Consider the following 27,633-nt stretch of genomic DNA (forward strand, 5'->3'; position numbering starts at 1 on the left):
CTTCTGCAGTCAGCTGTCACCAAGGTCACCACTGCCCATGACCGCCAGCAGCTCTGGAAGGCCAACGTGGGCTTCATCATCCGGCTCCAGGCCCGCCTCCGCGGCTTCCTGGTCCGGCAGAAGTTTGCGAAACATTCCCACTTTCTGAGGACCTGGCTTCCAGCAGTTGTCAAGATCCAGGTAGCAGACTCTGCCCTTCTGAGGTGGCACAGCTGGGCTTCCCTGAAGTTCAGAGGTTCCTCCTGCTGCTTCTTTGCTGAGTGGAGTTGGGGAGATCTTTTGGCCTCTGTGCAGTAGTAGTAAGGGATGGATGCTGGAGCCCAGACTCCTTGGGTTTGAATCCCCTCTCCACCATGTTAACTAATTACTCACTCTCTCCCAGTTTCCTCATCTGAAAACTAGTCATCTGAAAGTTGTAGCACCCCTCTTTAGGGTGTTATGAGGTGATATCTAAAGTACATTTAAACAGTACCTGGCAGATAGGCAAGAACACAGGCAAATGCTAGTTACTGTTGTCCTCATCATCACCATCCAGAGGGTATGAGAGCTGCTTTTTAGCTTCCCCACAGAGAGAGCGGAACAAGATTTAGCATGACATCAGGGTTTAGACACCAGGAGGACTAGAAAGGAGTAGTGAAGAGGTGGTAGTGGTGATTGTTAAACAGAAAAGGGATGGAATCCCTTGGGGAAAGAACTTCTACCTTTGTCTCCAGCCAGCCCTTTCCATTTTTATTCTTCCACCCTTTGGGTGGTTCAGTGTGGCCTCTGAGACCGACCCATAAGTCACTCAGGCATGAGGCGTTGGGCTGAGGTGCTTTCCAAGCCAGGAACAGTGGGAGCTGAGCAAACAGAGGCCACCTCAGGCAGACATGCTCTGGAGGGTCTCATGGCAAGGTGGGCAGTGTAAAGAGACTTTATTTAATGAACACCTCCAAATGCCCAGTATCTGCAAAGGATACCATTTGGCACTGGGCAAGGGTGAGAGATGGTGTGTGAGACACAGATGCGTGCTCACGTGTCTTCCATTGCAGGAACTGGAATACAGTGGGTGTTAGATGTTGTGATAGTGGGGACACACAAATAATAGCAGAGAACCCAGGGTTCCTGAGGGAGCCAGAGGCACAGAGACGGGCAAATGCCCTCGATGGTGATATGGAATACGTGGTCACTGAGCGTGCAGGCTTTAGGTCCTGAGGCTGCAGTTTGCGTTTTGGTCCTGTTACTTATGGGCGCCTACCGAGCCCTTGCCAGCCCTCGGTTTCCTTATTCATATGGTGCTTGCCTCATGCTGGTTGTGAGGGTAAAGCAGGAAAATTACATGTAGCACTTAGTGTGGGGACATGCTCTATTGGTGAAAGCCGTTATGAGATGTTAAATTTGGGGGCATTGATCCCAGAACTCAGAACCTTAGCCATCAGCATTTAGTGTCTCAATCAATCCTCCTGAACACAGCCTGGAATTTCACACCAGCTAAGGAGCAGAGAAGCCACACCAACAGTGGGAGAGGGGACAGAGTCAGAAAGTGAGTTCGCCACCCATCCTAGAGCTGTGCTGACTCTGGCCTGGGTCTGGGAGGCAGAGAAGGGAGAGGGGGTCGGAACCCCAGGCCACCTGCCCTCCAGCTAGGGAGAGTGAGAGTCAGAAACGAAGCAGCTTGGGTCTCCTGAGAGCTTTAACCCTGGCCAGGACTCCAGTCAGGGTCAAAATTCTCACCAATCCAGACTGAGAGGCTTTCTCTCTTGAAGGAGAAGCCATGTGGGGATGGGTGGGTGGTAAAAGCAGAGAGGAGACCCCTCCGCCTTTTCCTATAACAACTAACAGTGTGTCAGGCAGTACCTGGAGTGGGAGGGGAAGGGGTGCTGAGAAGGGACATAGACTTGGGGCTCCCTGGCCTCTAGGCTCCAAAATAGACAGCTGGTACCATGGGACCAAGCTGCCTGTTTTATATCTTTCCCAACAGAAGGACGGTGTGAGTCTTAGGTGGAAAGCCTGCCCAGGAGAGTTGGCTTTAGGAAAGGCTGGAAGAGCAGTTGGCTGAAAGGGGGTGCTCTTTTAAAAAATGTTTTGGCTGTGCCATGTGGCATCTGGGATCTTTGTTCCTCGACCAGAGATTGAACACATACCCCCTGCACTGGAAGCACAGAGTCTTAACCACGGGACCACCAGGGAAGTCCCTGAAAGTCAATGCACTTAACACACTAAACCATGACATCTTCAGCGGCAGAGTGTCCTCCAGGGTCTGAGTGCCCAGGAGAAGTTTAATATGTGCCCTAAAAGACAGGTATCAGTAGGTAGAGATAGGGCTGGGGTAAGGGCATAGAAAGACAAAGGTTTGGGGCAGCAGATCATAAAGCATGTTTGAAAGAAAGTGAAATGTCTGAGGTGGCTAGACTTCTTAAGGATGTAGGAACCAGTAGACAGACAGAAGTGTGGGATCAGATGGTTGAGATGTCCTGGAAACTGGGGCTATGAGAAGGATGATCCAAGTAGTGTTTTAGGAAAATTCACACAAGCTTGGGGTGAAGGGGGAAAGGCCCACAGGAAGGACACCAAAACAGAAGGGAGTCATGGGATTTGTGTCTTAGAGACCAAAGCGGGTGTGATTATTAAGGAGAGGGTCATTTAGACACCTTTGCAGCAGACTAGTCAGCGAGGAAAGGCCATCAGCCTGACAGCTGAATTACTAGGGACCTTGGAGGGAAGATTTGCTCAGAGCTGAGGTTCAGAGCTAAGTGGTAGAGTTGTAAAGAGAAGTGTGAGTTATGAGAACATGAATGACCCGCTGCCCAGAGGGCCGTTGGCAGAGATGGTGGGCACACAGCTCTGTGCCTGCACACACTTTCCAGCCATTGCACCATGCACGTCTCCAGACTTTGGATTGTGTGATGGTGTGTGGGTAGTTTTTTTTTTAATATGTATCTGTTTGGCTACATTGGATCTTAACTGCAGCACGCAGGATCTTCGCTGTGTCACGCAAGGTCTTTCATTGCGGATCACAGACTCTCTAGTTGTAGCACGAAGGCTTAGTTGCGCCATGGCATGTGAGATGTTAGTTGCCTGACCAGGGATCAAACCCACATTCCCTGCATTGCAAGGCAAATTCTTAACTACGGGACTACCAGGGAAGTCCTATGGGTAGTGGTTTTATGGGTGGATGAGTATGTTGTAGGGGATATGGTACATGCTGTGGTGAAGTCGGTAAGTGTATGCTTTACTAATATCTTTTAAGCTTGTGTCTTAACTCTTGTTTCTGTGAGGAGGTGTTGGTTATAAATGTATGTTTGATTGCATAGTGCATGCGTCAGAGTTTGTGTGCGTGAGTATGTGTTTGCTGGGTCCAGGGAGTGTGGCAGAGGGCCTGAGTGGCTACATGCAGATGTTTAGTCTTCCCCATGAAGTTGGCAGTTCTTTGAGGACAGAGCCAAATTTGCCTCTCCACTCTCCTTTCCTGCCTCCCCACCACCCTTTTCTGGAGAGTCCAGAACGAAGCTTTTCCCACAAGCTTTTCAGGGCCATCGGGACCAGCTGGGGTCATCTTTCTCCCCCTTCTGATCTGCAGGCTCATTGGCGTGGTTACAGACAGCGGAAGATTTACCTGAAACGGTTGCAGTATTTAAAAGCGAACACAAATGCCGTAATCAAGGTAGCTCCCATGATTTGGGTGGGTTTCTGGCTCTCTTAAAGGACCCTCTGAAAGCCATTTGTAGTCTTCTCACCTCCCATGACCTCTGGAGAAGGCTGAATTGGCCTGGGTCTAAGGGTGGGCCCTGAGCCTGGAGCTCTGAGTCAGTCTGTCTCTGCCCCCAGATCCAGGCTTGGGCCCGGATGTGGGCAGCTCGGAGGCGATACCGGAAGCGTCTGGGCTACTTCCAGAAGAATGTGAGTGTCATTCTGCTTCCCTTGTCCCCATACCCCACCTTTATACATGAGACCAGGGCAGGGGCCACCAACAGTCCTTTTTCCATCTGCATTCATGACAGGTTAACTCCATTGTGAAGATCCAGGCATTTTTCCGAGCCAGAAAAGCCCGGGATGACTACAGGATGTTAGGTAAAGTGCCTGGTTTCCCTCCTCTGTCTGTGCAAGTGACTGTCCTTGTGAGCTTCCTGGCTTTCAACAGTGAACGAGGCAGAAAGCCATACCACCCCATAAACAGGGGCCTTGGAGAAGTGGTCTGACCTTCCTGAGCCTTTCTCTCACCAACAGCTAACGCCTACAACCTTGAGCATGCACCATAGGACCCAAAGTGGGCTGAGGAGTGAGGAGGTGTGCTCCTGCCTTTGCCAATCCCCCAGTTTGGTGGGAATGATAGGAGTCCCCTGAGAGTCAGGCAGGTCTAGGTATCCCTCCTGGAGCCACACAGCAGGTTAGGGGAAAGTACTAGTGCAGGAATGTGGGACAGGGCTGGTGACAAAAGCCCCCCGCCCCACCCCAGCAACAGATAACCTCATCACAGGAAAAGTCCCTCAAACCAGCTACTGTCTGTACCAGGCTTTGATTTTCTTCCTCTTACTATGACACAAGTCAAAAAAGCAAAAAAAAAAAAAAAAAAAAAAGAGAGAGAGAGAGAGAAGGGGAAAGGGAAGGAAAAAGGGAAGGAAAGGCTCTTTTCCCTACAGTTCCAGCCTTCCCCCTCTTTGCCCTCTTCCCTGACCCATGACTCTAACCCCATTAGTGGCCCAACCCACAGGAAGGCAGACCTGGAGTCCTTTCTGCGGTCCTGGGGAACTTGAGGGGGTTCCATCTTCCTGCCCCATGGTTCCCAATAGTTGAACATCTCCCTAAAGGCTTACAGAGGTCCTTCAGAGCCCTCTTGATTCCTGTGTTAAAGCCCAGAAACCCAGCCTTGGAAGTCTGCCTCCTTTTGGTGAAGTGGACTAGTGGTCCATCTCCAGGTTGGCCCAGCCCTGGGTTTCCTGAAGAGGTGGGCCCCTTTCCTTCCTGGGCCCGAGACCACGCTTCTGGGCTTCAAGGTTGAGTACAGTGTCCAGGAATCGTCTCCTTCACCTCTTCAGTCCCTCTTCCTACCCTGTCCTGTGGCAGGGGTGCCCCTGCCCCTCTCTGACCAGAGAAACTCAGCCCATTTGCTTCTGGGCAACTAGCTGCTTTTCCCTCCTTACCTCTCCCCAGCTTGGCCATTTCTGTTTTCTTTCTTGCTGTTACATTAACACCAGTGCCCTGGGGCATCCTTTATCTTCTTTTTCTTCCTTAGTTTATAGTTTTTTCTGGAAGAATTTGTTTTTTCCCTGGTGTGTCTCCCAACTTCATTAGTCCCACTCCACGTAGGGAACTGCCACTTACTAGCCATGTGGCCCTAGGCAAGTTGCTGAATTTCTTTATTGCCTCCACCTTCTCACTTATAAAATGGAGATAAGGATCAGGTCGAGTTGTTGTGAGGATCAAATGAGTTAAGTGCTGGATCTTGTTGAATCCAAGATGCCATCAGTTGACTTTGGTTCCACGACTCTTCACTCCTCAAAGATCTGTCCTCCGTGCAGTAGCCAAATTAGTTTATTAAACCTTGTGATCTTATCACTCTCCTTCTTAAAACATGTCAGGATGCCTCACCGCCCTGGGGATAAAGTCCAGCCTCCTAAGTGCAGCTTCCGAAACTCTCTGACCCAGCCTCTCCTGCAGCTCTGGCCTCACTAGCCCCCGCCCTGTCCCCCCCCCCCCCACCTGCACCCTCCACTCCATGCTCCAGACACAGCCTTTGGTGGCACACTTTTACTTCCCCAAAGGCCCCCATGCTTGCCCCTCTCAGAGCACTAAACCATACTGTAGTGAGTTGTTTAATTGTCTGCTTCCTTTACTGAATAGCCTTTAAGGACCAGGCCTAGTTTTGTTCATCTTCCATAACTGACCCTTTTATTTCTTACTAGCTGTGTAGCCTAGGGCAAGTTACTTACTCTCTCTGTGCCTGAGTGATCTCATCAGTAAGTTACAGTGTATAAAGTATGTAAAGCACTTAGAGCAGTTTCTGTTCCATAGTGAAAATTGTATGTCTTCAGTTCAGTCAGTTCAGTTCAGCCGCTCAGTCATGTCCAATTCTTTGCGACTCCCATGGACTGCAGCACGCCAGGCCTCCCAGTCCATTACCAACTCCCAGAGTTTACCCAAACTCATGTCCATTGAGTTGGTGACGCCATCCAACTATTTCATCCTCTGTCATCCTCTTCTCCTCCTGCCTTCAGTCTTTCCCAGCATCAGGATCTTTTCCAATGAGTCAGTTCTTTTCATCAGGGGGCCAAAGTATTGGAATTTCAGCTTCAGCATCAGTCCTTCCAATAAATATTCAGGATATTTCTTGTATTCCCTGTAGCTCAGCCCTGAGACTCTTCTTTGCTCAAATGCTCATTCCAAAAGAGATTCAAGGAGAATCCATCTAGCTCTGATCTCCCTATATTATAAAACCCATTGTTGTATGAGGGTCAGGCAGGGCCGCGTGGAGGCTGTTAGGTGGAAGTAGACTCGGGATGAAGGATGAGTAAGTCAACCTGGCACGAGGTGGGAATGAATCAGAATGGGGGGGCCCTAGGGGATCATCAGAAGCTGCTAGGGCTCTGACTTTAGGGCGGGATGACACTGAGATAGGCCCAGGTTAGGGGGAACACAGGCAGAGGAAAGCAGCTTTTGTGTCATCCCTGGTTATAAGACAAGGAGTTCAGAGACAGGACTGGCTGGGAGGCTGCCCACTGCCCTCCAGCTGCAGGCAGAACCATTAGAAAAGAACTGGAGTTGGGTACCTGCTGGCTTCAAGCAGCATGGACACTGAGGGTGGGGTTACTGGGGAAGAGGGCGGCGAGGAGGTGTCTGGTGAGGACATGTCTAATCCTGGCACCTCATCTCTTCCTGCCAGTCCACACACCCCACCCCCCACTCAGTGTGGTACGCAGATTTGTCCACCTCTTGAATCAAAGCCAGGAGGACTTCTTGGCTGAGGCAGAGCTGCTGAAGCTCCAGGAGGAGGTGGTCAGGAAGATCCGGTCCAATCAGCAGCTGGAACAGGACCTCAATCTCATGGATATTAAGATTGGCCTGCTGGTGAAGAATCGAATTACCCTGCAGGTGAGGGGCCCACCCGAAATCTAGCTAGTGGCCTCTGGAGAGGTGATGCTGGCCATTCTCTGGTTGCTAATCAGATATTTTCTAAATATCTAGATTTTATCATCTGGTTCAGTTCCTTGTTCCAGCGGTCCTCTGCCCTTCTAGTCATTTGTTGGGGGCACATGACATAATGGAAAGAGCACTGGACATAAAACTGTAATGCCCGGCTCTGCTGACTCCTAGTGATGGAGGTTAAACAACCAACTGGAGGCTGGTTGTTTAACCTCTCAGTCTGTTTCCTCATTAGTAAAGTGGGAATAATGAGAGTGCTCACCAGGGCAGATGTGAAAATAGATATGAGAGCTCCTTAACCTGTCAGTTACCATACATATATGCTGTGATGAGGCAGAAGTGATGCAGCAGTATCTCCACCTCAACTCTGTACAACAGGCTAATGAGAAGTCAGAGCAGAAATGGACAGACCTGGCGCCTCAGTCCCGCAACCCAGCTCTCTTTGGAGACTCACCTGGTGAGAGCAGAGGTGCCAGGTGGAGTCTCAGGACAGCAGGAGGCCCTTCCTCATCCTAGAACCATTTGTCTCCCCCTGGCTCATGGCTTGAATACCTTGCACAGCAGAAAGCCCAGGCTCTTCAAAGCACTGACTCTAGACCATATGTTCTGTGCTCTGTGCTGGCCTGGATGGGTTGTATCACCTGCTCCCCCGTCCCGGCAGGAAGTGGTCTCCCACTGCAAGAAGCTGACCAAGAAGAATAAGGAACAGCTGTCGGATATGATGGTTCTGGATAAGCAGAAGGGATTAAAGTCTCTGAGCAAAGAGAAACGGCAGAAGCTAGAAGCTTACCAACACCTCTTCTACCTGCTCCAGGTGAGCAGAGGGCTTTGGGAGGAGACATCTCTATTCTCTCCTGAGGGCCTGGGACCTGAGGCCTTCATGTCTAAGCCCTCACCTGCGTACCAGGAGTCCTTTCCTGCCATCCTAACATCTTGTACCCAGGGAAAGAGACTGCCTCCTTTCATTTGTCTGGAATGTTCCTAGGACCCTTGAGAAAGTATAGCAGTGCTCTCTATTCCTAGTTCCAGTCAGCAAAGCCTTTCTTTATCTGATCACTAGTCCTTGAGGTACATTATCAGCCATTCCTATCTCCCCATTGCTTTCAGACTCAACCCAGCTACCTGGCCAAGCTGATCTTTCAGATGCCTCAGAACAAAACCACCAAATTCATGGAGTCAGTGATTTTCAGTCTGTACAACTATGCCTCCAACAGCCGAGAGGCCTATCTCTTGCTCCAGCTGTTCAAGGCAGCACTCCAGGAGGAGATCAAGTAGGTTTTCCAGAAGCAAAAAGAATGGGAAGAGAAGGGGTTAAAAAATGCCACTGTTGGCTCCTTCACAAAGTGACAATTTATTGAGGTTTGAAGGTAGAAATGGACTCAGAAGACCTCTTTTTTCTGCCTCCCAGGGAGGCAGGGCATCTCTTGGGACAGCCTGGGGGGAGGACATGTGCTGACATGTTAACATCACAGCTGAGACAGATCTAGCAGGACTGTCCTTAAGAGGAGGGATGCCAGCACAGGCTTTAAAGAAAATCTCAAAAGGAAAAGCAGCTCTTCTATACCAAGGCAGGAGACCAGCTTCAATAACCTCCTAATCCACAGGTCAAAGGTGGAGCAGCCCCAGGATATGGTGACAGGCAACCCGACTGTGGTGAGGCTGGTGGTGAGATTCTATCGGAACGGACGGGGGCAGAGTGCCCTCCGGGAGATCCTGGGCAAGGTGATCCAGGACGTGCTGGAGGACAAGATGCTCAGTGTCCACACAGACCCTGTCCACCTCTACAAGAGCTGGATCAACCAGACTGAGGCCCAGACAGGGCAGCGCAGGTGGGCAGATGGGCAGAGGGAGAGCTCTCTTTGATCAGCTTGGTCTTGGGCCTCACTGGGGAAGCTTGAGTGCGCTTTGAAGGTGGCATATAAATGAGCTTGCTGATTTATGTAAATATGACACCAGCCCTATAGGATGAAATAAGGTAGCCTTTTAGACCCCCTCTGGTAATTAACATGGAACTGATGTAAATGACACCGGACCTGGTGCGCTTAACATAGAGTGAGCCCAGATGAATATGCAAATGTGTATAATTGCTGTGTCAGTGCTTGCAAATGATTTGTCAGATATACTGGGAGTTGGGATCGGACTCCTTATTGATAGGCATATAGCTGAATATTCAGATTTATAGATGAATAGACAAATGAGGTAGTGGAAGAAATACATTGGCCTTCTAGATTGGAGGCATTAACTGAGGTGCATAGGTACTAGGGAGATGGAGCCACAGAGGAGAGTAGGCAGTGCTAGTGGCTTCTCTGGATGGCGCACAGGCATCCAGGTGGGGGGACGGCAAGGCCCTGGCCCAGCCTTCAGCATCCCCACAACTACCAGAGACTTGCAGGGCAGCCCTGGTCTCCTCTGGTTCCCCCTGGGATCTTTCCACAGACCCCAGGCCCTCTATTTCCTCCTACACTCTTCCACCTTCCCATAGGTGCTTCATCTCTTCTTCCACCCACATCACTCTAGTCCTCTCTGAGTCCTTTCTCTTATTCTGGCCTAAACCCTGGGCTGCCCTCAGCATGTATGTATGAGATCTTGTAGTGAGATAAGTTTAAGGGATGGAGCCTCAGGGAGGGGAGGCCTTGGGAGGGGTTTCTGGCTGATAGTTTGTCTCTCTCTGCCCACAGCCACCTCCCCTATGATGTCACCCCAGAGCAGGCTTTGAGCCACCCTGAAGTCCAAAGACGACTGGACATCTCCCTCCGCAACCTCCTCACCGTGACTGATAAGTTTCTTGCAGCCATCATGTCATCTGTGGACCAAATTCCGTATGTGCAACAGCCTAGGCATGGATCTCCGGAGGGCTCGGGCATGGTGGGGAGAGCAGAGCAGTCCTGAAGGGTGGCAGGCAGGAAGGGAAACTGGGCTGGGGGTGCTCACGGGCTTCCAAGAGGTGGGTGGAGAAGGTGTGAAGCCCCTGCTAGAGACTTGTGCGGGATTATAGCACACACGGATCTAGTGGGCAGTCAAGACATCCCTGGGCCAGAGAAAGTTACCTCAAGTGATTATGGGGACATATGATTGTCTGAATGTAAGTGGTGGAAAATATAAAATTCTTCAGTCTATAAAGTCAAAAATAAGAAAACTTCACACCAGTAAAGCACATTATAAAAGTCTTTTCCTTTCTTAAAATTTAGTCAATAATTATTTTCTGAAAAGCAAATGATTGAAAATATTGACAAGGTGGGTCTCCTCTAGATCTTCACTCATCCAACCAGACTTCCTGGTGCTCAGTGGTGCCCGGGGCAAGGTGGGGATGCGGGAGAGGGGAGCCCACAGAGCTCATGTCCCTGCTCCCCAGACCTGGAAGACTGGATTAAGGATTTACAGTTAGGATTCAGAAAAGATTGTCCTAGGACTGATAAAGGAAAGCACACAGTGAGCTGTGAACTTCTCTCCCTGGTACCCCAGGAGGAGGCAATAGCTTTTTAAAGTATTTAATTAAATTTTTAGGTGGCACATCCATAATAGGAATAATAATAATAAGGTCCCAGGGATCAAACCCAGGTCTCCCACCTTGCAGGCAGATTCTTTACCATCTGAGCCACCAGGGAGGCCGTTTGAATTGCACTCTACCATTACTTTCACAAAAATAATTTTACTTGATCCTCACAGAAGCCCTAGGAGATAGAGAGGGCAAGAATGAGCAGTCCCATTTTCCAGACCAGGAAACAAACTTGTAAGGGGAGTGCAATAGCCTGAGCTGACATCTCTGGTTAGTGGTGGATTCAGGACCAGATGCTTCTACTCCAGTTCATTGTCCTCCTGGGCCTGCCTCTAGCCCAGACCAGGCCCGCACAGATGCTCTGTGATAACAGAGCCTCCCGGGCTGTCCTGGGATGGGGTTCTGGCTGTAGGTGTCAGACACCTAACATACAGGCTCAAGGTGCTTCTGTGGGGAAGGCAGGATGGACACTGGGATCTGGGGTGTCCCCAGGAGAGACTAAAGGGGGCCAAAGAAGAGGCTCTGGAGACAGGCTGGAGGCTTCAGGAGAGCTGGCTGGGCCCTGGTCCTGGGTGCTGACACAAGGGCATGAGGGAGGGACAAGGCCCAGAGATGTTTGGAGGAAGCCGCAGGGAGCTGGCTGTGGGAAGTGGAGGGTCAGTTCTGGTGTGGCTATGCCCAGGGAAGGAGAGGCGGGCACTCAGGCCCTCGCGCTGGGATGGGGGCAGGGCCATAGTGCACCTATTGCCTGGCCCCAGGTACGGGATGCGATACGTGGCCAAGGTCCTGAAGACAACTCTGGCAGAGAAGTTCCCCGACGCCACAGAGAGCGAGATCCATAAGGCAAGTGTTGTCGCCCATCCCCACCCTGAGAGCTCTGCTTTGCCCTGATGGTGGCTGTGAACCCCCAGAATGAGACCAAAGCACCAAAAAAAAACACCTATGCTATAAAAAGCCAAGAAGGCGAATATTCTCCACCCCGTCAGTCAAGCCTGGCTCACCAGCAGGGCTCAGGTGGCAGGTGGGAAGGCATCCAGGACAGCAGTTCCCAGTACACAACCCTGGGCTTGTCAGGGCGGGTTCTAGTCCCAGCTATGGCTAACGTTTGCTGCGTGACCTGAGCAAGTTGCTGCTCTGCTCTGGGTCTGTTTTCTATACAAGGATGGGATTGACCCAGGGGCTCCTTCCAACCAGCTGAGCTGAGAGAACGGGGCTGGGGCTATGGAGGTGGGCCACAGGCGCTTCTACGACAGTCTCCTCTGCCCGCAGGTGGTGGGGAACCTCCTATACTACCGCTTCCTGAACCCGGCTGTGGTGGCCCCCGACGCCTTCGACATCGTGGCCATGGCAGCAGGTGGCGCGCTGGCGGCCCCCCAGCGCCACGCCCTGGGGGCTGTGGCTCAGGTCCTGCAGCACGCTGCGGCCGGCAAGGCCTTCTCCAGGGAGAGCCAGCACCTGCGCGTCTTGAATGACTATCTGGAAGAGACGCACCTCAAGTTCAGGTCTTGGCCCCAGCTTCCTGTTCCTCTCTGTTTCCTTTTTCTCCTCCTCTTCCCATCTTCTTTTCACAGACCACTTCCTTTCACGCACAACTTACTTTCTCAAATCCGTGAGGGAGGGAGGCGGGGAGGATCGTTAGTGGGCTGGAGGATAGATTGTTGGAGGGACTCCCAGTGAAGAGGAGAGAGGGCTATAGAGGGAAGCTGGTTTGAGGGGGCCACTGGCAGAGGTGAGGCAGCGGACGGGGGCAGAGAGGCAGAGTTGGCTGAGCAGTCCCCGGCAAGGCGGGAGAAAGGCTGATGGACACAGAATGTGAGGGGCATGCCGGACCACCCCACCCTCACATGCTTTCCCTCTGGAGCTAGGAGGTTCATCTGCCGAGCCTGCCAGGTGCTGGAGCCAGAGGAGCGTTTTGCAATGGATGAGTACTCAGACATGGTGGCTGTGGCCAAACCCATGGTGTACATCACCATGGGGGAGCTTGTCAACACGCACAGGGTGAGGGCCTGTGCAAGCTTGGGGCAATGGGTGGGTGGGCTGGCCCTGGAAGGAAGGCGTGGCTCAAACTCTGTGTCTCCTTTACTCCCCCCATCCTGCAGCTGTTGCTGGAACACCAGGACTGGATCGCCCCTGATCACCGAGACCCCCTGCATGAGCTCCTGGAGGACCTTGGGGAGCTGCCCACTGTCCCTGACCTCATCGGTGCGTGCCCTCCTTGACACTGGGGCGGGCGGTAGGGCCTGCAGGAGGGGCGGGTCAGCAGGTGAGCAGGGCCTTGGAACGTGCCCTCTCGAGTTTTTGTTCAGTCTGGGACATGTGCCAGGAGGCTGGCTACACACTCCCTCTTTCCCTCTGGTCCTGAGATGGACACAGACTGATGGAACCCTGTACCATCATATAAATGTGATGTTAAATCACATGAGATAGGACAGAGGGATAATGGCCTGTTTTGGGTCCCAAAATGCATCTCTGTTGAGGGTAGAGTTCAAGAGCTGTGAAATGGAAGGAAGTTGGCTTCCAGAGGCAGAAGGGCAGGGCAGGGCGGGGGACAGATAGAAGAAAGCCAGGAAGAGCTCCTGGCCTAGAGAGGCACAGCCGCAAAGACACGAGGGTTAGCTATGCGGGTGACAGCCCTTCTGTTGGTGCTCAGGGCCTGAGGGTACAGGGTGGTCAGAGGGACAGAGTGGGAAGAGGCAGAGGGGCACGTGGAGCAGCATGTTCACCATGGCCCCATCTGTGCGTGTGCTAATCTCTCTCCTTCCTCACCTGCCTCAGGGGAGAATGTAGCTATGGATGGGAACGTGGATCTGAGCAAGCTAGAAGTGTCCCTGACTCTCACCAACAAGTTTGAAGGACTGGAGACAGACGCTGATGACACCAACAGCCAGAGCCTGCTCCTGAGGTGGGAGCACAGCCTTGGCCCCCTAGGACTCCCCGGGCCAGCAAGCTGGCTGCTCTGGAGTGGCCATCCCACCTTCCTCCCAGACTCTCTTACCCTCCAGAAGTTCTCCCCCAAGCCTAACTGGCCTTCCCCTTCCTGCGGCCTCAGCTGTTTTCCTTCTGGCGGCCTCAGCTTTTGGCTCCGCGTTGTGGCCGAAGGCAAAGGACTAGTTGGGACATTGGCAGCATGGTTATTTGCGTGTTGTTGTGCTGTCTACCAAGTGCTTGCTTTTTTTATTGTTTGTTTATTTATCTGGCTGTGCCAGATCTTAGCTGCACCATGCAAAATCTTCGTGGCATGTGGGATCTTTAGCTGTGGCGTGCGAGATCTAGTTCCCCGACCAGGGATTGAACCTGGTCCCCCTGCATTGGGAGCACAAAGTCTTAGCCACTGCACCATCAGGGAGGTCCCCCAAATGCTTTCTTACACTTCATTTAATGTAAGGGACAACCAATGAGGTAGATGATGGTTTCCCTGCCTTCCAGTGGAGGAAAGAAACTCAAGCTAAGTGACTTGCCTGAAGTCCCACAGCCAGGAGGTGAAGGAACTCGTGTTCTAATCAATCCCCTGGCCTTGTGAACCGTGGTCAGGAGATGGGTGTGGACCTCTTCATCCCCAAGTCTGCAAATGTGATGCAGGACCCCCAGCAGGCCTGGGCTGGTCATCTAGGCAAGAGAGGAGCCAGGTCACCACTTTGACCCCCCTGCCAACAAGACGGCCTCTCCACTCATCCATTCACTGAATAAACCAATGAGCTGGGTGTTCAGCTCTGTCTTGCCACGGAAGGCCTCACAGCGGGGCCAGGCTAGAGGCCAACACATGTCAGAGGACACCGAGAGGGAGGCAGGCGTCGGGTGCTTGAGAGCTCAGAGGGGCCCCTGGATGGGAAAGCGTTTCACAGAGGAGGAACTGCATCCTTCAGCCAAAGGACCCAAAAGAAGGCCATCTGTGGGAGGCGCTGTAGGCAGAGGACACAGAGGCATAAGAGAGTACAGTGTGTTCAGACGTGGTGGTTCGGTGTCACAGGCCATCGGTCCCCCTGGGTCTTCCTCCTCGTTACGTCCTCTCTTTCCTTACCTCCAGCCATGCCGGGCAGCCATCATGCAGGGCAGGGCTACTTACTGGCAGCTCCCTCGCCAGCCCCAGTCCAGACCCTCCCCCGTCCTTCACCTCTTCCCCCATCGCTCCCCTCCTTCTGCAGCACCAAGCAGATGCTGGCTGACATCATGCAGTTCCACTCGGGAGACTCCCTCCAGGATATCCTATCCCTTTCAGCTTCCAGGGAGGAGGTGAGTGGCATCCTGGCTGCCAGGTCCTGTCTCGTCCACCCCACTCCAGCATGGCTGGCTCCTTTCCTGGGGCCCTGCCCACAGTCGGCTCCAAGCAGACACCTTGCTCACCAGTCATGCGAGCTCTGGAGGGCTGAGGCCTCTGCCCTTAACCCCAAGAGACCCTCAGGCTGCAGAGTCCTAAGACTGCAGCTCCTCCCTACTCTCCACTGAAACAAGAGTGAGTCCTGCAGGAAAACCAGTGCTGCTGCAGCCCTGCTGTCAGTGGGAGGGGGGGTCGGGGGTGCAGAGAGGCAGACTGGGCAGACTCCCTTGAAGAGCACCAAGGAGCTGGCGCTCAGCATAGGGAATGGGCCGCTTGAGGGCCTGAAGGCAGGAGAAGGTGGTTAAGTGTGGGAGGCCAGGGGCAAGCTGGACCAGCTGGATCACAGGCTTAGCCAGGGTCTTCCCAGAGCACAGGTGGGGACAGCCAGTATAGGCCTGACCCAAAACATGAGACAGAAGGAGGGAGATGCCCCCAGGTCCCCTGGAGCCATCACAAATCTCCACCGTTGGGGAGTCGCAGCCAGTGTCCACCGGACTTTTTATGCCGTCCTTCTGCTGGGTCTCCTGGGCCACTCGTCCTCTGTCCTGGCCCACAGGGCCCTTCAGTGTCTATGAAGTTGTACACTGTGATGTTCTTCACCACCCCTAGTGTGGGGACCCATGGATGGGGCAGCATGTCAGCACCCGCTAGACCCCTCTAGCCTCTCTGTCCCCCAGGAAGCAGCCCACAAGCGGCTGATGTGCCGACGCCAGGCCTGTGAAGCCCAGACCCCGGAGCCGCTGCGACGACACCGCTCACTGACGGCCCACTCCCTCCTGCCGCTGGCAGAGAAACAGCGGCGTGTCCTGCGGAACCTGCGCCGACTCGAGGGCCTGGGGTTGGTCAGTGCCAGGGATGGCTACCAGGGGCTGGTGGACGAACTGGCCAAGGTAATGGTCTGGAGGGAGGGAGAGATTGTATGTGTGTGTAAACATGTTCATAGTGTTGACACTTCAAGGGCAGGCCTCTCCCTGGGAAGTGCCCACCCAAGATTGTCACCAGCCAGGGGAAGGCCAAGCGACCTCCAAGGGCCCTTTTGAAGGAAAGGTCTCAAAATTAGTCAGGGAAGGGAGTATTCTTAAAATGCTCTTTTACTAAAAAGCAAGCTTTGATCCTGTTACTGCTCAGTAGGAGGGAGGCCCTGAAACATCCTTTGAGGGTTTGGGGTGGGGTCCTTGAGGTTGTTCGCCTCCTAGAGAAACTGCCTTGAAGTCTTCCTCTTCCGGCTTGTCCTGAAGATCCTCACAGTAAGTTGTTCTTGGGCCTGAGTCAGGCCCTGAGGCTCTCCTGCCAGGAAGGGTCGACTCACCCCTGCCTTGGTCCCCCCACCCCCAGGACATCCGCAACCAGCGCAAGCACCGGCAACGGAGGAAAGCAGAGCTGCTGAAGCTCCAGGCCACGCTCCAGGGCCTGAGCACTAAGACCACCTTTTATGAGGAGCAGGGCGACTACTACAGTCAGTACATCCGGGCCTGCCTGGACCACCTGGCCCCCAGCTCCAAGTAGGTGCTCCCTTCCTGCAGTCTGAAGGTGACCGGTGACCTCTCCTCTCACCCATGTCGACCTTTGCCCCACTGTTTACCAGCTTTGGAACAGACATCTTCCCCCAGCACAGCGTGGTCCCTTCCCGACACTGTCTTTGAGTCTCCCTCGTAAAGTCTTGGGCTCTAGTGTCTTCCACCAGTGAGAAGTCTTCCTCAGGCTCTAATTTCCTTCTACCAGCCACCGAGAGAATTAGTGTGTTTGGTGTTGAAGAGTTTGTTAAATGAACTGTCTGGGCCTTTTCTTCATCAGGAGTTCTGGGAAAGGGAAGAAGCAGGTATCTCTCCACTACACGGCTGCCCAGCTCCTGGAGAAGGGTGTCTTGGTGGAAATTGAAGATCTTCCCACCTCTCAGTATGTGTCTTTGGAGGGCAGAATGTCAGGCCCTAACCTGGGAGGCGGATGGGGGAACTCTGGGCTGGGCACTGGGTGGGAGGGAAGAAGCGTGGTCCCTGCCCTGAAGGAGCTGTTACGTTGGGGAAGACAGGCAGCTCCAGACAGAGAGCGAAGGGCAGTGGGCGTGGCCTGGCACAGTTCTAGACACCCCAAGGCACAGGATGCTGGGAAAGCATCCTGGAAGAGAAAACAGCCAGAGCAAAGGGCTGAGGTGTGCTGAGCAGAAGTAGAATCGGAAGGAGGAAAAGAGAGAAGGGGCGCAACACAAGGGAAGCCTGGCTCTGGGTGGTGCACGGTGCTGCCTGGGTTGAGCAGCCCTGCGTGGAAGAGTCAGGTGTGGCCCCTGTTTTGAATCCTATTCTTGATAGTTTCAGAAATGTGATCTTTGACATCACCCCTGGAGAGGAGGCGGGAAGGTTTGAAGTAAACGCCAAGTTCCTGGGTGTGGACATGGAACGGTTTCAGCTCCACTACCAGGTGAGGGGACACTCCCGTGAGCCCTCCAGATACCCGGCGGGCTTTAGGTGCTAGCCTGAAGACGGAAGGCCGGCCTGGCTTCCCTGGGCCTTGGACGGTATCAGCTTTGTTCCCTATCCAGTCTACATTGTCTGTTCCTGAAGACAAGAGTGATGGTCTGTGTAGTCCAAGCCTCCCCCGTGCCCTGACACAGACCTCACAGCCAAGCAACAGGAGAGTGGAGTGGGCTGGCGGTGTCAGAGCAGATTAATACTTGACGCCCTATCCCATGTCAGGGGCTTTACACATTACCTCATTTAATCCTCTCCAAAGCTCTCCAGCATTATGCCTGTTTTATAGGCTCTGAGGCTAAAAGGTTAAGAAGCTGGCCTAAGTCATAGGCCAGTGTTCAGGAAAGCAGTGATTTTAAATCCAAATCTTGCCGCTCTGCTACTTTGCCTTTTAAATGATTTCAAGCCCTGGCTCTGCTTGAGCTGATATTTGGTCAGGTCACTGCACCTGTCTCTTAGTCGTGGTTTCCTCATCCGTGAAGGGGGTTTCCATGCCCGCTTCGGCGGCCAGTGCCACTGGATGACTGTGGATGGCTCCAAGATGTTAGTGTTTTGTAGACTCTGTGGGCCACGGTGAGCCCCTCCAACTCTCCTCCCTGCCCCTTCCCTCCCTCCTAGGACCTCCTGCAGCTCCAGTACGAGGGTGTGGCTGTCATGAAACTCTTCAACAAGGCCAAGGTCAACGTCAACCTTCTCATTTTCCTTCTCAACAAGAAATTCTTGCGGAAGTGACTGAGGCAGGCGGTGCTCCCCAAGCCCTTCTTACCTCACTGGATGCTTTTCTGAACACTAACGCACTGCTCCACTTTCCTGCAGACACCCAGAACTCAGGCCCAGGCAAGGCTCAAGGAGTCTCGCCCTTTCCCCAGCTGGGAGGAGTCTGGCTCCCTGGCCCACAGGCAGGGTCTCTAATTGGCTTCAGTCTGGCCATGTGGCTTATAAGCCACAGAATCCCATGATTTTCTAGCCTGATGGGAAGGACTGAACTCAGGACCTGCCCTGCGAAGGCTACTGCTCTAGTGTCTGCTGCTGCCCTCCCTGTACGACAAACACTGTCCCAGCGGCCTGATTCCTGCTGCCTCCCTTCTCTCTGCAGGCCCAAGCCAGGGCTGGCTCCCTGTCCCACCCCACTTCAGCAGCAGCTTATGTTCTGTCCTGCTGAGGCCCAGGCCACTCTGCTGCAGCGACGCCTCCCACCCTCCCACCCCTGACCCTCACCCCCGGGTGGACAGCGCTTGTTAATGCCCACTCGGCCTTGTGACACACGGTGGCCTGGGCCAGATGACCCTCCATTAACCTCAAATCTCACTCTCTTGTTTACAGTCTGTTTTACATGTGGGTCACCAGGGTATTTATTCTCTCCTGTGCAACCTTAATCATGGTTTTTATTCTTTCTTCCTGAGCTCAGAGAAAGAGTTCCCATTTCCCTATTCAAACTAATACTCATGCCAATCTTTTATACCTTGTATATAAAGTCACCTTGGGTCCCTGGTGTTTAAAATCTCATTATTTCAGCCTCATACGGTACAAAAAGCAGTCTTTCCCTTTTCTCTCTCACCCAACAGGATTCTTGCATCTGAGAGCTAACTTCCTGTCCTTGTGGCCCCTCTGATTTCACTTTAATATAAACAGCTGTTACCTCCGCATCTGTTGTTAACGCCTTATTTCATCTCCTGCAGAGCAGGCCCCTGAGCTCTGGGATAAATCCGCCCTGGTGAGCGGGGGAGTCTTTCCTGCAGCGCCCCCCTCACCTTTCTGCAGGCGTCTGCTGTGGACCCTGCCTACCTGAGCTCATTGGTTCTTAATGAGATGTGGTGTTTATTCCTCTCTTCCCTCCCCCAGGGGACAGAAAGGAGGAAGAAATGCTTAGATTTCGATACCATTTTTATTGGCCACTCTGAAGACTAAAGCCAAGAGGAGGGGAAACCAGTCCAGGCTCTACTCCACTCGTTTTGCACACATTTGCAGCAGGTTCTTTGCCTGAGCCACAGCTTCTTGGTATCGTGGGCTCTACACTCTGACCCAAATCCCCTGTCCAGGAGGAAAGCCCCCACTCTTTTCCCCCTGGGTTTCAGGAAGTTGGGAGGAGGGGACAGTCTAGATGGACACCTATCCTGCCCTCGGAACTCCCAGGCAGCTCCTGCTGGGCAGGCACACACGGGTCTGCGCAGTGCAGCCTGTCTCCCTGCACCCCTTTCCATTCTGTCGCTCAGGATCTGTCTTGCTGTCACATTCAGTATCAGTCACACCCTCCCCCCGTCGCTTAACATGCCACAGCAAAGACTTCAAGTACCGCCTCGCTCTGGGTGACAGTGACATGTACCAGTGGATCCAAGTTTCCACACATGATCGGTCATCATTAAAAGACTTAGATTCACCAAATGATTCCAACACTATCCCCCTGTGATGCTCCCCCACAATCATAGGATCTCCGCCACATACACCAGGTATAGAAAAGTCCCAATGGCTACTGTGCTTGTGGGATATTTACACACGCGCAGTGCTCACAACAACTACAAAGGGAAGCAGTCACCATTTTCATTCAATAGATGATGAAACTGCAGTTCAAAGGGTCAGATAACTGCGCAAAGCTCCACCGCTATAAGGGGAAGAAAATCTTTAAACTCAGGTCCATCTGCTCGGATTTATATTCCCCTGTTCTTTTCTCTGAAACATTGCCACTTCCATCACCCCACACTCGCATGCCACTCTTGTCTTTCAAGCCCACCCCACTCCACCCTGGTGCTGGTCCCTGAGGCGCTTCAGGTCCTCTTTTCCTAACGATTGGTGCCCAGTCTGAGATACAGGCACTTAGTTCCAATGGGTGGGACTAGATACCAGTACAACCTCTTCAGTGGACAATTTTGCAACATCAGAAATAACAAGAGCAGGGACTTCTCTGGTGGTCCAGTGGCTAAGACTCTGTGCTCCCAGTGCAGGAGGCCTGGGTTTGATCCCTAGTCAGAGAATTAGATCCTGCATGCTGCAATTAAGACCTGGTGCAGCCAAATAAATAAATATTTTAAATAGATGCATATTTAAGTGCAGGGTACCAGGACAATTCAATGGGGAAAGAGTAGTCTTTTCAACAAATGGTGCCGGGACGCTGGATATCCACATTCAAAAGAATGAAGTTGGACCTGTACCTCACACCATAAACAAAAATTAAAACATCACAGACCTAGATATAAAAGCGAAAACTATAAAACTCGTAGAAGAAGCATAGATATAAATTTTCATGACTTTGGATTTGGCAGTGGCTTCTTTAGATACTGAAAGCACAAGCCACAAAAGTAGATAAATTGAACTTCATCAAAATTCAAAACTCTTGTGCTTCAAAGGACATCTTCAAGGAAATTAAAAAAAACAACCCACAAAAGTGGGAGATATTTTCAAATCATATATCTGACAAAGGATTTATATCTGCAATGTATAAAGAACTCTTACACAACTCAAAAAGATAGCCCAATTAAATGGGCAAAGAATTTGAAAAGCCATTTCTCCAAAGAAGATATATGGATGGCTAATAAGCACATGAAGTGATGCTCAGGGCTCCCCTGGTGGTCCAGTGGTTAAGAATCTGCCTGCCAATAAATGTGGGTTCGATCCCTGGTCTGGAAAGATCCCACATGCCCTGAGGCGACTAAGCTCCTGGACCACAATTACTGAGCCTGTGCTCCATGACAAGAGAAGCCACTGCAGTGAGAGGCCCAGGCACTGCAACTAGAGCAGCCCCTGCTCGCAAGAGAGGAGAGAGCCCCCGTGCAACAGCGAAGCTCCAGCACACCCAAAAACAAATAAAATCTTTGTATTAAAAAAAGACTGTAAAGTTCCAAGATGATTAGAAAAAATGATATCCAACATCATTAGTCATTAGAAAAATGCAAATCAAAATCATAAGATACCACTTCACCCCCACTAGGATAGCTAAAGTACAATAGGGAATAACAAGTGTTGGTGAGGCTGTGGAGAAATTACAAGTCATGTATTGCTAAGGAGGCTATAAAATAGTGGAGCCACTTCGGAAAACAATTTGGCAGTTCCTTGCTAAACACAGAGTTACCATATGAGTCAGCAATTTCACTCCTAGGTATAAATCCCAAGAAAATTGAGAGCATATGTCTGCACAAAAATCTGTATACAAATGTTTATAGCATCATGATTCTTAATAGCCAAAAAGTGGAAATAATCCCATTGCTCATCAGCTAACAAGTGGATAAACAAAAGGCGATATATCCACACAATGGAATATTCAGCCATCAGAAGGAAATACTGATATAAGCTACAATGGAAGAACCTTGAAAACATGCTAAGTGAAAGTCAAACATAGGCTTCCCTGGTGGCTCAGTGGTAAAGAATCTGCCTGCCAATGTGGGAGACTCCAGTTTGATCCCTGGTCCAGGAAGATTCCACATGCTGTGGGGGCACCTAAGTTTATGCAGCACAACTACTGAGCCCACGCCCTAGAGCCCAAGAGCCCCAACCCCTGAAGCCCTTGTGCTGCACCCACTGAAGCTCGTGTGCTAGAGCCCCTGCTCTGCGACAAAAGAAGCCACTGCAAGGACTGGCCCACACGCTGCAACTGGAGGGTAGCCCTGCTCGCCACAACTAGGGAAGGTCCACGTGCAGCAATGAAGATCCTGCACAGGCAAAAATAATTACATTTTTTTAAAAGAAGGAAAACAAGAAACGGTGAGCTAGATCTGAGTGTACTGATGTAAAAAGCTGTCAATGGTATATATGTTATTTGGAATGAGACATGAGAAACGTGGCAGTGGTCCACCTTTGGGGAGTAGGAAGTATCTTTCTGTGCTGTTATTACAGTGAGCTTATCCTAGTCTTATAGAAAAGAAGGCCAGCACACACTATGCGTCTAGAACTGAGGGGTGAGCAACACAGAGGAGTGGCGTGGCCCTTGTTCTAGAGCAGTGATGCTCCAACTAGGTGCTACAGCCTGTGCCTGGTCAGTACTAGGACACATGCAGAAATCGACAGCAAGCACTTAGAAACTCACAGCTTGCAGTTTGACCCGTGATTCTAATGATAAAAAACTGAGATTATATTTTATAGGTCTCTTCATTTCATTTTTCTAGTAACTAGGTTTTTTCGTATTTCACGAAAATATTAGTCGATAACAGATTGAAAATTTTAAGGAGTTGCCCTTTACTACAGACTGTTTGAGAAGAACTGTTCTACAGGGCATACTTCTAGTCAACTGACATAGAATGCATTAGCACTGATGAATTAAACCAGAGGGACTGAATGGAGTAGCTGAGTTCACACTATATGTGCAATTTTGGATTTTGCTATATTCTTTGAGCCATGAAAAACATTCTCCATTTCTTTAAAATTTCTTCAAAACATTATGTAGGCCATATAGTTCATGTATTTAACATTCCTACAATATCAGTTAGTTTTCCATTATCAATAACATATAATTCTGCAATGAATATTTTTGAGTTCAGTTCAGTCACTCAGTAGTGTCCGACTCTTTGCAACCCATGAACCACAGAACGCCAGGCCTCCCTGTCCGTGATCAATTGCCAGAGTCCACCCAAACCCATGTGCACTGAGTCACTGATGCCATCCAACCATCTCATCCTCTGTCGTCCCCTTCTCCTCCTGCCCTCAATCTTTCCCAGCATCAGGGTCTTTTCAAATGAGTCAGCTCTTTGCATCAGGTGGCCAAAGTACTGCAGTTTCAACTTCAACATCAGACCTTCCAATGAATACCCAGGACTGATCTCCTTTAGGATGGACTGGTTGGATCTCCTTGCAGTCCAAGGGACTCTCAAGGGTCTTCTCCAACACCACAGTTCAAAAGCATCAATTCTTCGGCACTCAGCTTTCTTTATAGCTCAACTCTCACATCCATAAATGACGACTGGAAAAACCATAGCCTTGACTAGATGGACCTTTGTGGACAAAGTAATGTCTCTGCTTTTTAATATGCTGTCTAGGTTGGTCATCGGAGAAGGCAATGGCACCCCACTCCAGTACTCCTGCCTGAAAATCCCATGGACGGAGGAGCCTGGTAGGCTGCAGTCCATGGGGTCGCTAAGAGTTGGACATGACTGAGCGACTTCACTTTCACTTTTCACTTTCATGCATTGGAGAAGGAAATGGCAACCCGATCCAGTGTTCTTGCCTGGAGAATCCCAGGGACGGGGGAGCCTGGTGGGCTGCTGTCTATGGGGTCGCATAGAGTCGGACATGACTGAAGTGACTTAGCAGCAGCAGCAGCAGCAGGTTGGTCATAACTTACCTTCCAAGGAGTAAGCGTCTCTTAATTTCATGGCTGCAATCACCATCTGCAGTAATTTTTGGAGCCCTCAAAAACAAAGTCTGATACTGTTTCCCCATCTATCTGCCATGAAGCAATGGGACTGGATGCCATGATCTTAGTTTTCTGAATGTTGAGTTTTAAGCCAACTTTCTCACTCTCCTCTTTCACTTTCATCAAGAGACTCTTCAATTCCTCCTCACTTTCTGCCATAAGGGTGGTGTCATCTGCATATCTGAGGTTATTGATATTTCTCCCGGCAATCTTGATTCCAGCTTGTGCTTCTTCCAGTCCAGCATTTCTCATGATGTACTCTGCATAGAAGTTAAATAAACAGGGTGACAATATACAGCCTTGACGAACTCCTTTTCCTATTTGGAACCAGTCTGTTGTTCCACATCCAGTTCTAACTGTTGCTTCCTGACCTGCATACAAATTTCTCAAGAGGCAGATCAGGTGGTCTGGTATTCCCATCTCTTTCAGAATTTTCCACAGTTTATTGTGATCCACACAGTCAAAGGCTTCGGCATAGTCAATAAAGCAGAAATACATGTTTTTCTGTAACTCTCTTGCTTTTTCCATGATCCAGAGGATGTTGGCAATTTGATCTCTGGTTCCTCTGCCTTTTCTAAAACCAGCTTGAACATCAGGCAGTTCACGGTTCACGTATTGCTGAAGCCTGGCTTGGAGAATTTTGAGCATTACTTTACTAGCATGTGAGATGAGTGCAATTGTGCGGTAGTTTGAGCCTTCTTTGGCATTGCCTTTCTTTGGGGTTGGAATGAAAACGGACTTTTTCCAGTCCTGTGGCCACTGCTGAGTTTTCCAAATGTGCTGCCATATTGAGTGCAGCACTTTCACAGCATCATCTTTCAGGATTTGAAATAGCTCCACTGGAGTGTGATCACCTCCACTAGCTTTGTTCGTAGTGATACTTTCTAAGGCCCACTTGACTTCACATTCCAGGATGTTTTTGAATATAAGATTTTTATTGCTCTTTCGTCTAGGCCGCCGACATGCCATCCAGACTAAGGAAGACCCGGAAACTTAGGGGCCACGTGAGCCACGGCCACGGCCGCATCGGCAAACACCGGAAACACCCCGGAGGCCGAGGTAATGCTGGTGGCATGCATCATCACAGGATCAACTTCGACAAATATCACCCAGGATACTTTGGGAAAGTTGGTATGAGGCATTACCACTTAAAGAGGAACCAGAGTTTCTGCCCGACTGTCAACCTTGACAAATTGTGGACCTTGGTTAGTGAGCAGACACAAGTAAATGCTGCCAAGAACAAGACAGGAGCTGCTCCTATCATTGATGTGGTGCGATCAGGTTACTACAAAGTTCTGGGCAAAGGAAAGCTCCCAAAGCAGCCTGTCATCGTGAAGGCCAAATTCTTCAGCAGAAGAGCTGAGGAGAAGACTAAGGGTGTAGGTGGGGCTTGTGTCCTGGTGGCTTGAAGCCACATGCTGGGAAATTCATTAAATGTTAAGTGCTTTTCTAAAAAAAAAAAAAAAAAGATTTTTATTTATATTTCTAAATATCTCCCTAGAATACTAGGACAGAAATTGCTAGATCAAAGATTATGAACATTTTTGAAAATTAGGTTTTTCTATATTATAATACATATTCATTGTAGAAAATTTCAGTTCAGTTCAGCTGCTCAGTCGTGTCCGACTCTTTGCTGCCACATAGACTGCAGCACGCCAGGCTTCCCTGTCCATCACCAACTCCCGGAGCTTACTCAAACTCATGTCCATCGAGTCCGGGATGCCATCCAACCATCTCATCCTCTGTCTTCCCCTTCTCCTCCTGCACCCAATCCCTCCCAGCATCAGGGTCTTTTTCAATGAGTCAGTTCTTCGCATCAGGTGGCCAAAGTATTGGAGCTTCAGCTTCAGCATCAGTCCTTTCAATGAATATTCAGGATTGATTTCCTTTATAATTGACTGTTTTGATCTCCTTGCACTCCAGGGACTCTCAGGAGTCTTCTCCAACACCACAGTTCAAGTGCGTCATTTCTTCCGCACTCAGTTTTCTTTACGGTCCAACTCTCACATCCATACATGACTACTGGAAAAACCATAGCTTTGGCTAGATGGACCTTTGTTAGCAAAGTAATGTCTCTGCTTTTTAATATGCTGTCTAGGTTGGTCATAGCTTTACTTCCAAGGAGCAAGTGTCTTTTAATTTCATGGCTGCAGTCACCATCTGCAGTATTTTGGAGCCCAAGAAAATAGTCTCTCACTATTTCCATTGTTTCCCAATTTATTTGCCATGAAGTGATGGGACCAGATGCCATGACCTTAGTTTTTTGAATGTTGAGTTTTAAGCCAGCTTTTTCTCTCTCCTCTTCCACTTTCATCAAGAGGTTCTTTAGTTCTTCTTTCATTTCTGCCATAAGGGTGGTGTCATGTGCGTATCTGAAGTTATTGATGTTTCTCCCAGCAAACTTAATTCCAGCTTGTGCTTCATCCAGCCCCTGCATTTCGAATGATGTTCTCTGCATAGAAGTTAAATAAGCAGAGTGACAATATACAGCCTTGACGTACTCCTTTCCCAATTTGGAACCAGTCTTTTGTTCCATGTCCAGTTCTAACTGTTGCTTCTTGACCTGCATACAGATTTCTCAGGAGGCAGGTAAGGTAGTCTGGTATTCCCATCTCTTAAAGAATTTTTCATAGTTTGTTGTGATCCACACAGTCAAAGGCTTTGGCTTTTAGTCAATAAAGCAGAAGTAGATGTTTTTCTCTAGTCTTTCCCATTCTGTTGTTTTCCTCTATTTCTTTGCATTGATCGCTGAGGAAGGCTTTCTTATCTCTCCTTGCTATTCTTTGGAACTCTGCATTCAGATGCTTATATATTTCCTTTTCTCCTTTGCTTTTCGCTTCTCTTCTTTTCTCCACTATTTGTAAGGCCTCCCAAGACAGCCATTTTACTTTTTTGTGTTTCTTTTCCATGGGGATGGTCTTGATCCCTGTCTCCTGTACAATGTCACGAACCTCCATCCATAGTTCATCAGGCACTGTATCTAGCAGATCTAGACCCTTAAATCTATTTCTCACTTCCACTGAATAAGGGATTTGATTTAGGTCATACCTGAATGGTCTAGTGGTTTTCCCTACTTCCTTCAATTTAAGTCTGAATTTGGCAATAAGGAGCTCATGATCTGAGCCACAGTCAGCTCCTTTCATTCCAATCCCAAAGAAAGGCAATGCCAAAGAATGCTCAAACTACCGCATAATTGCACTCATCTCACACGCTAGTAAAGTAATGCTCAAAAATCTCCAAGCCAGGCTTCAGTAGTACGTGAACCGTGAACTTCCAGATGTTCAAGCTGGTTTTAGAAAAGGCAGAGGAATCAGAGATCAAATTGTCAACAACTGCTGGATCATCAAAAAAAGCAAGAGAGTTCCAGAAAAATATTTATTTCTACTTTATTGACTATGCCAAAGCCTTTGACTGTGTGGACCACAATAAACTGTGGAAAACTCTGAAGGAGATGGGAATACCAGACTACCTGACCTGCCTCTTGAGAAACCTATATGCAGGTCAGGAAGCAACAGTTAGAACTGGACATGGAACAACAGACTGGTTCCAAATGGGAAAAGGAGTACGTCAAGGCTGTCACCGTGCTTCAGATCAGACCAGATTAGATCAGTCACTCAGTCGTGTCCAACTCTTTGCGACCCCATGAATCGCAGCACGCCAGGCCTCCCTGTCCATCACCAACTCCCGGAGTTCACTCAGACTCATGTCCATCGAGTCAGTGATGCCATCCAGCCATCTCATCCTCTGTTGTCCCCTTCTCCTCCTGCCCCCAATCCCTCCCAGCATCAGAGTCTTTTCCAATGAGTTAACTCTTCTCAGGAGGTGGCCAAAGTACTGGAGTTTCAGCTTTAGCATCATTCCTTCCAAAGAGATCCCAGGGCTGATCTCCTTTAGAAGGGAC

At 50.3% G+C, this 27,633-nt stretch overlaps 1 protein-coding gene and 1 pseudogene across 3 annotated transcripts in view; both read left to right on the forward strand.

The window, feature by feature from the left end:
* Nucleotides 1-19,041, forward strand: part of IQGAP3 (IQ motif containing GTPase activating protein 3) — a 39,363-nt gene extending 20,322 nt beyond the window's left edge. For both annotated transcript variants that reach the window (XM_027530130.1, XM_027530135.1), the window contains exons 19-38: nt 10-180; nt 3,560-3,643; nt 3,808-3,879; nt 3,981-4,050; nt 6,860-7,068; nt 7,781-7,933; nt 8,227-8,390; nt 8,724-8,948; nt 9,798-9,938; nt 11,374-11,458; nt 11,885-12,117; nt 12,481-12,613; nt 12,715-12,817; nt 13,391-13,517; nt 14,758-14,845; nt 15,608-15,820; nt 16,266-16,432; nt 16,725-16,826; nt 17,237-17,345; nt 18,014-19,041. In XM_027530130.1, the coding sequence (XP_027385931.1) occupies nt 10-180; nt 3,560-3,643; nt 3,808-3,879; nt 3,981-4,050; nt 6,860-7,068; nt 7,781-7,933; nt 8,227-8,390; nt 8,724-8,948; nt 9,798-9,938; nt 11,374-11,458; nt 11,885-12,117; nt 12,481-12,613; nt 12,715-12,817; nt 13,391-13,517; nt 14,758-14,845; nt 15,608-15,820; nt 16,266-16,432; nt 16,725-16,826; nt 17,237-17,345; nt 18,014-18,127 (2,763 nt within the window). In that variant the 3' untranslated portion in view covers nt 18,128-19,041. The remainder of the gene's footprint in view (nt 1-9; nt 181-3,559; nt 3,644-3,807; nt 3,880-3,980; nt 4,051-6,859; nt 7,069-7,780; nt 7,934-8,226; nt 8,391-8,723; nt 8,949-9,797; nt 9,939-11,373; nt 11,459-11,884; nt 12,118-12,480; nt 12,614-12,714; nt 12,818-13,390; nt 13,518-14,757; nt 14,846-15,607; nt 15,821-16,265; nt 16,433-16,724; nt 16,827-17,236; nt 17,346-18,013) is intronic.
* Nucleotides 19,042-24,653: 5,612 nt separating this feature from the next.
* LOC113885031 lies at nt 24,654-25,194 on the forward strand (annotated as a pseudogene). The gene has a single exon (XR_003509106.1). The product of XR_003509106.1 is annotated as a 60S ribosomal protein L27a pseudogene (transcript).
* The last annotated feature ends 2,439 nt before the right edge of the window (nt 25,195-27,633 follow it).

This window comes from Bos indicus x Bos taurus, chromosome 3 (assembly GCF_003369695.1).
Source record: "Bos indicus x Bos taurus breed Angus x Brahman F1 hybrid chromosome 3, Bos_hybrid_MaternalHap_v2.0, whole genome shotgun sequence".
Lineage (NCBI taxonomy): Eukaryota > Metazoa > Chordata > Mammalia > Artiodactyla > Bovidae > Bos > Bos indicus x Bos taurus.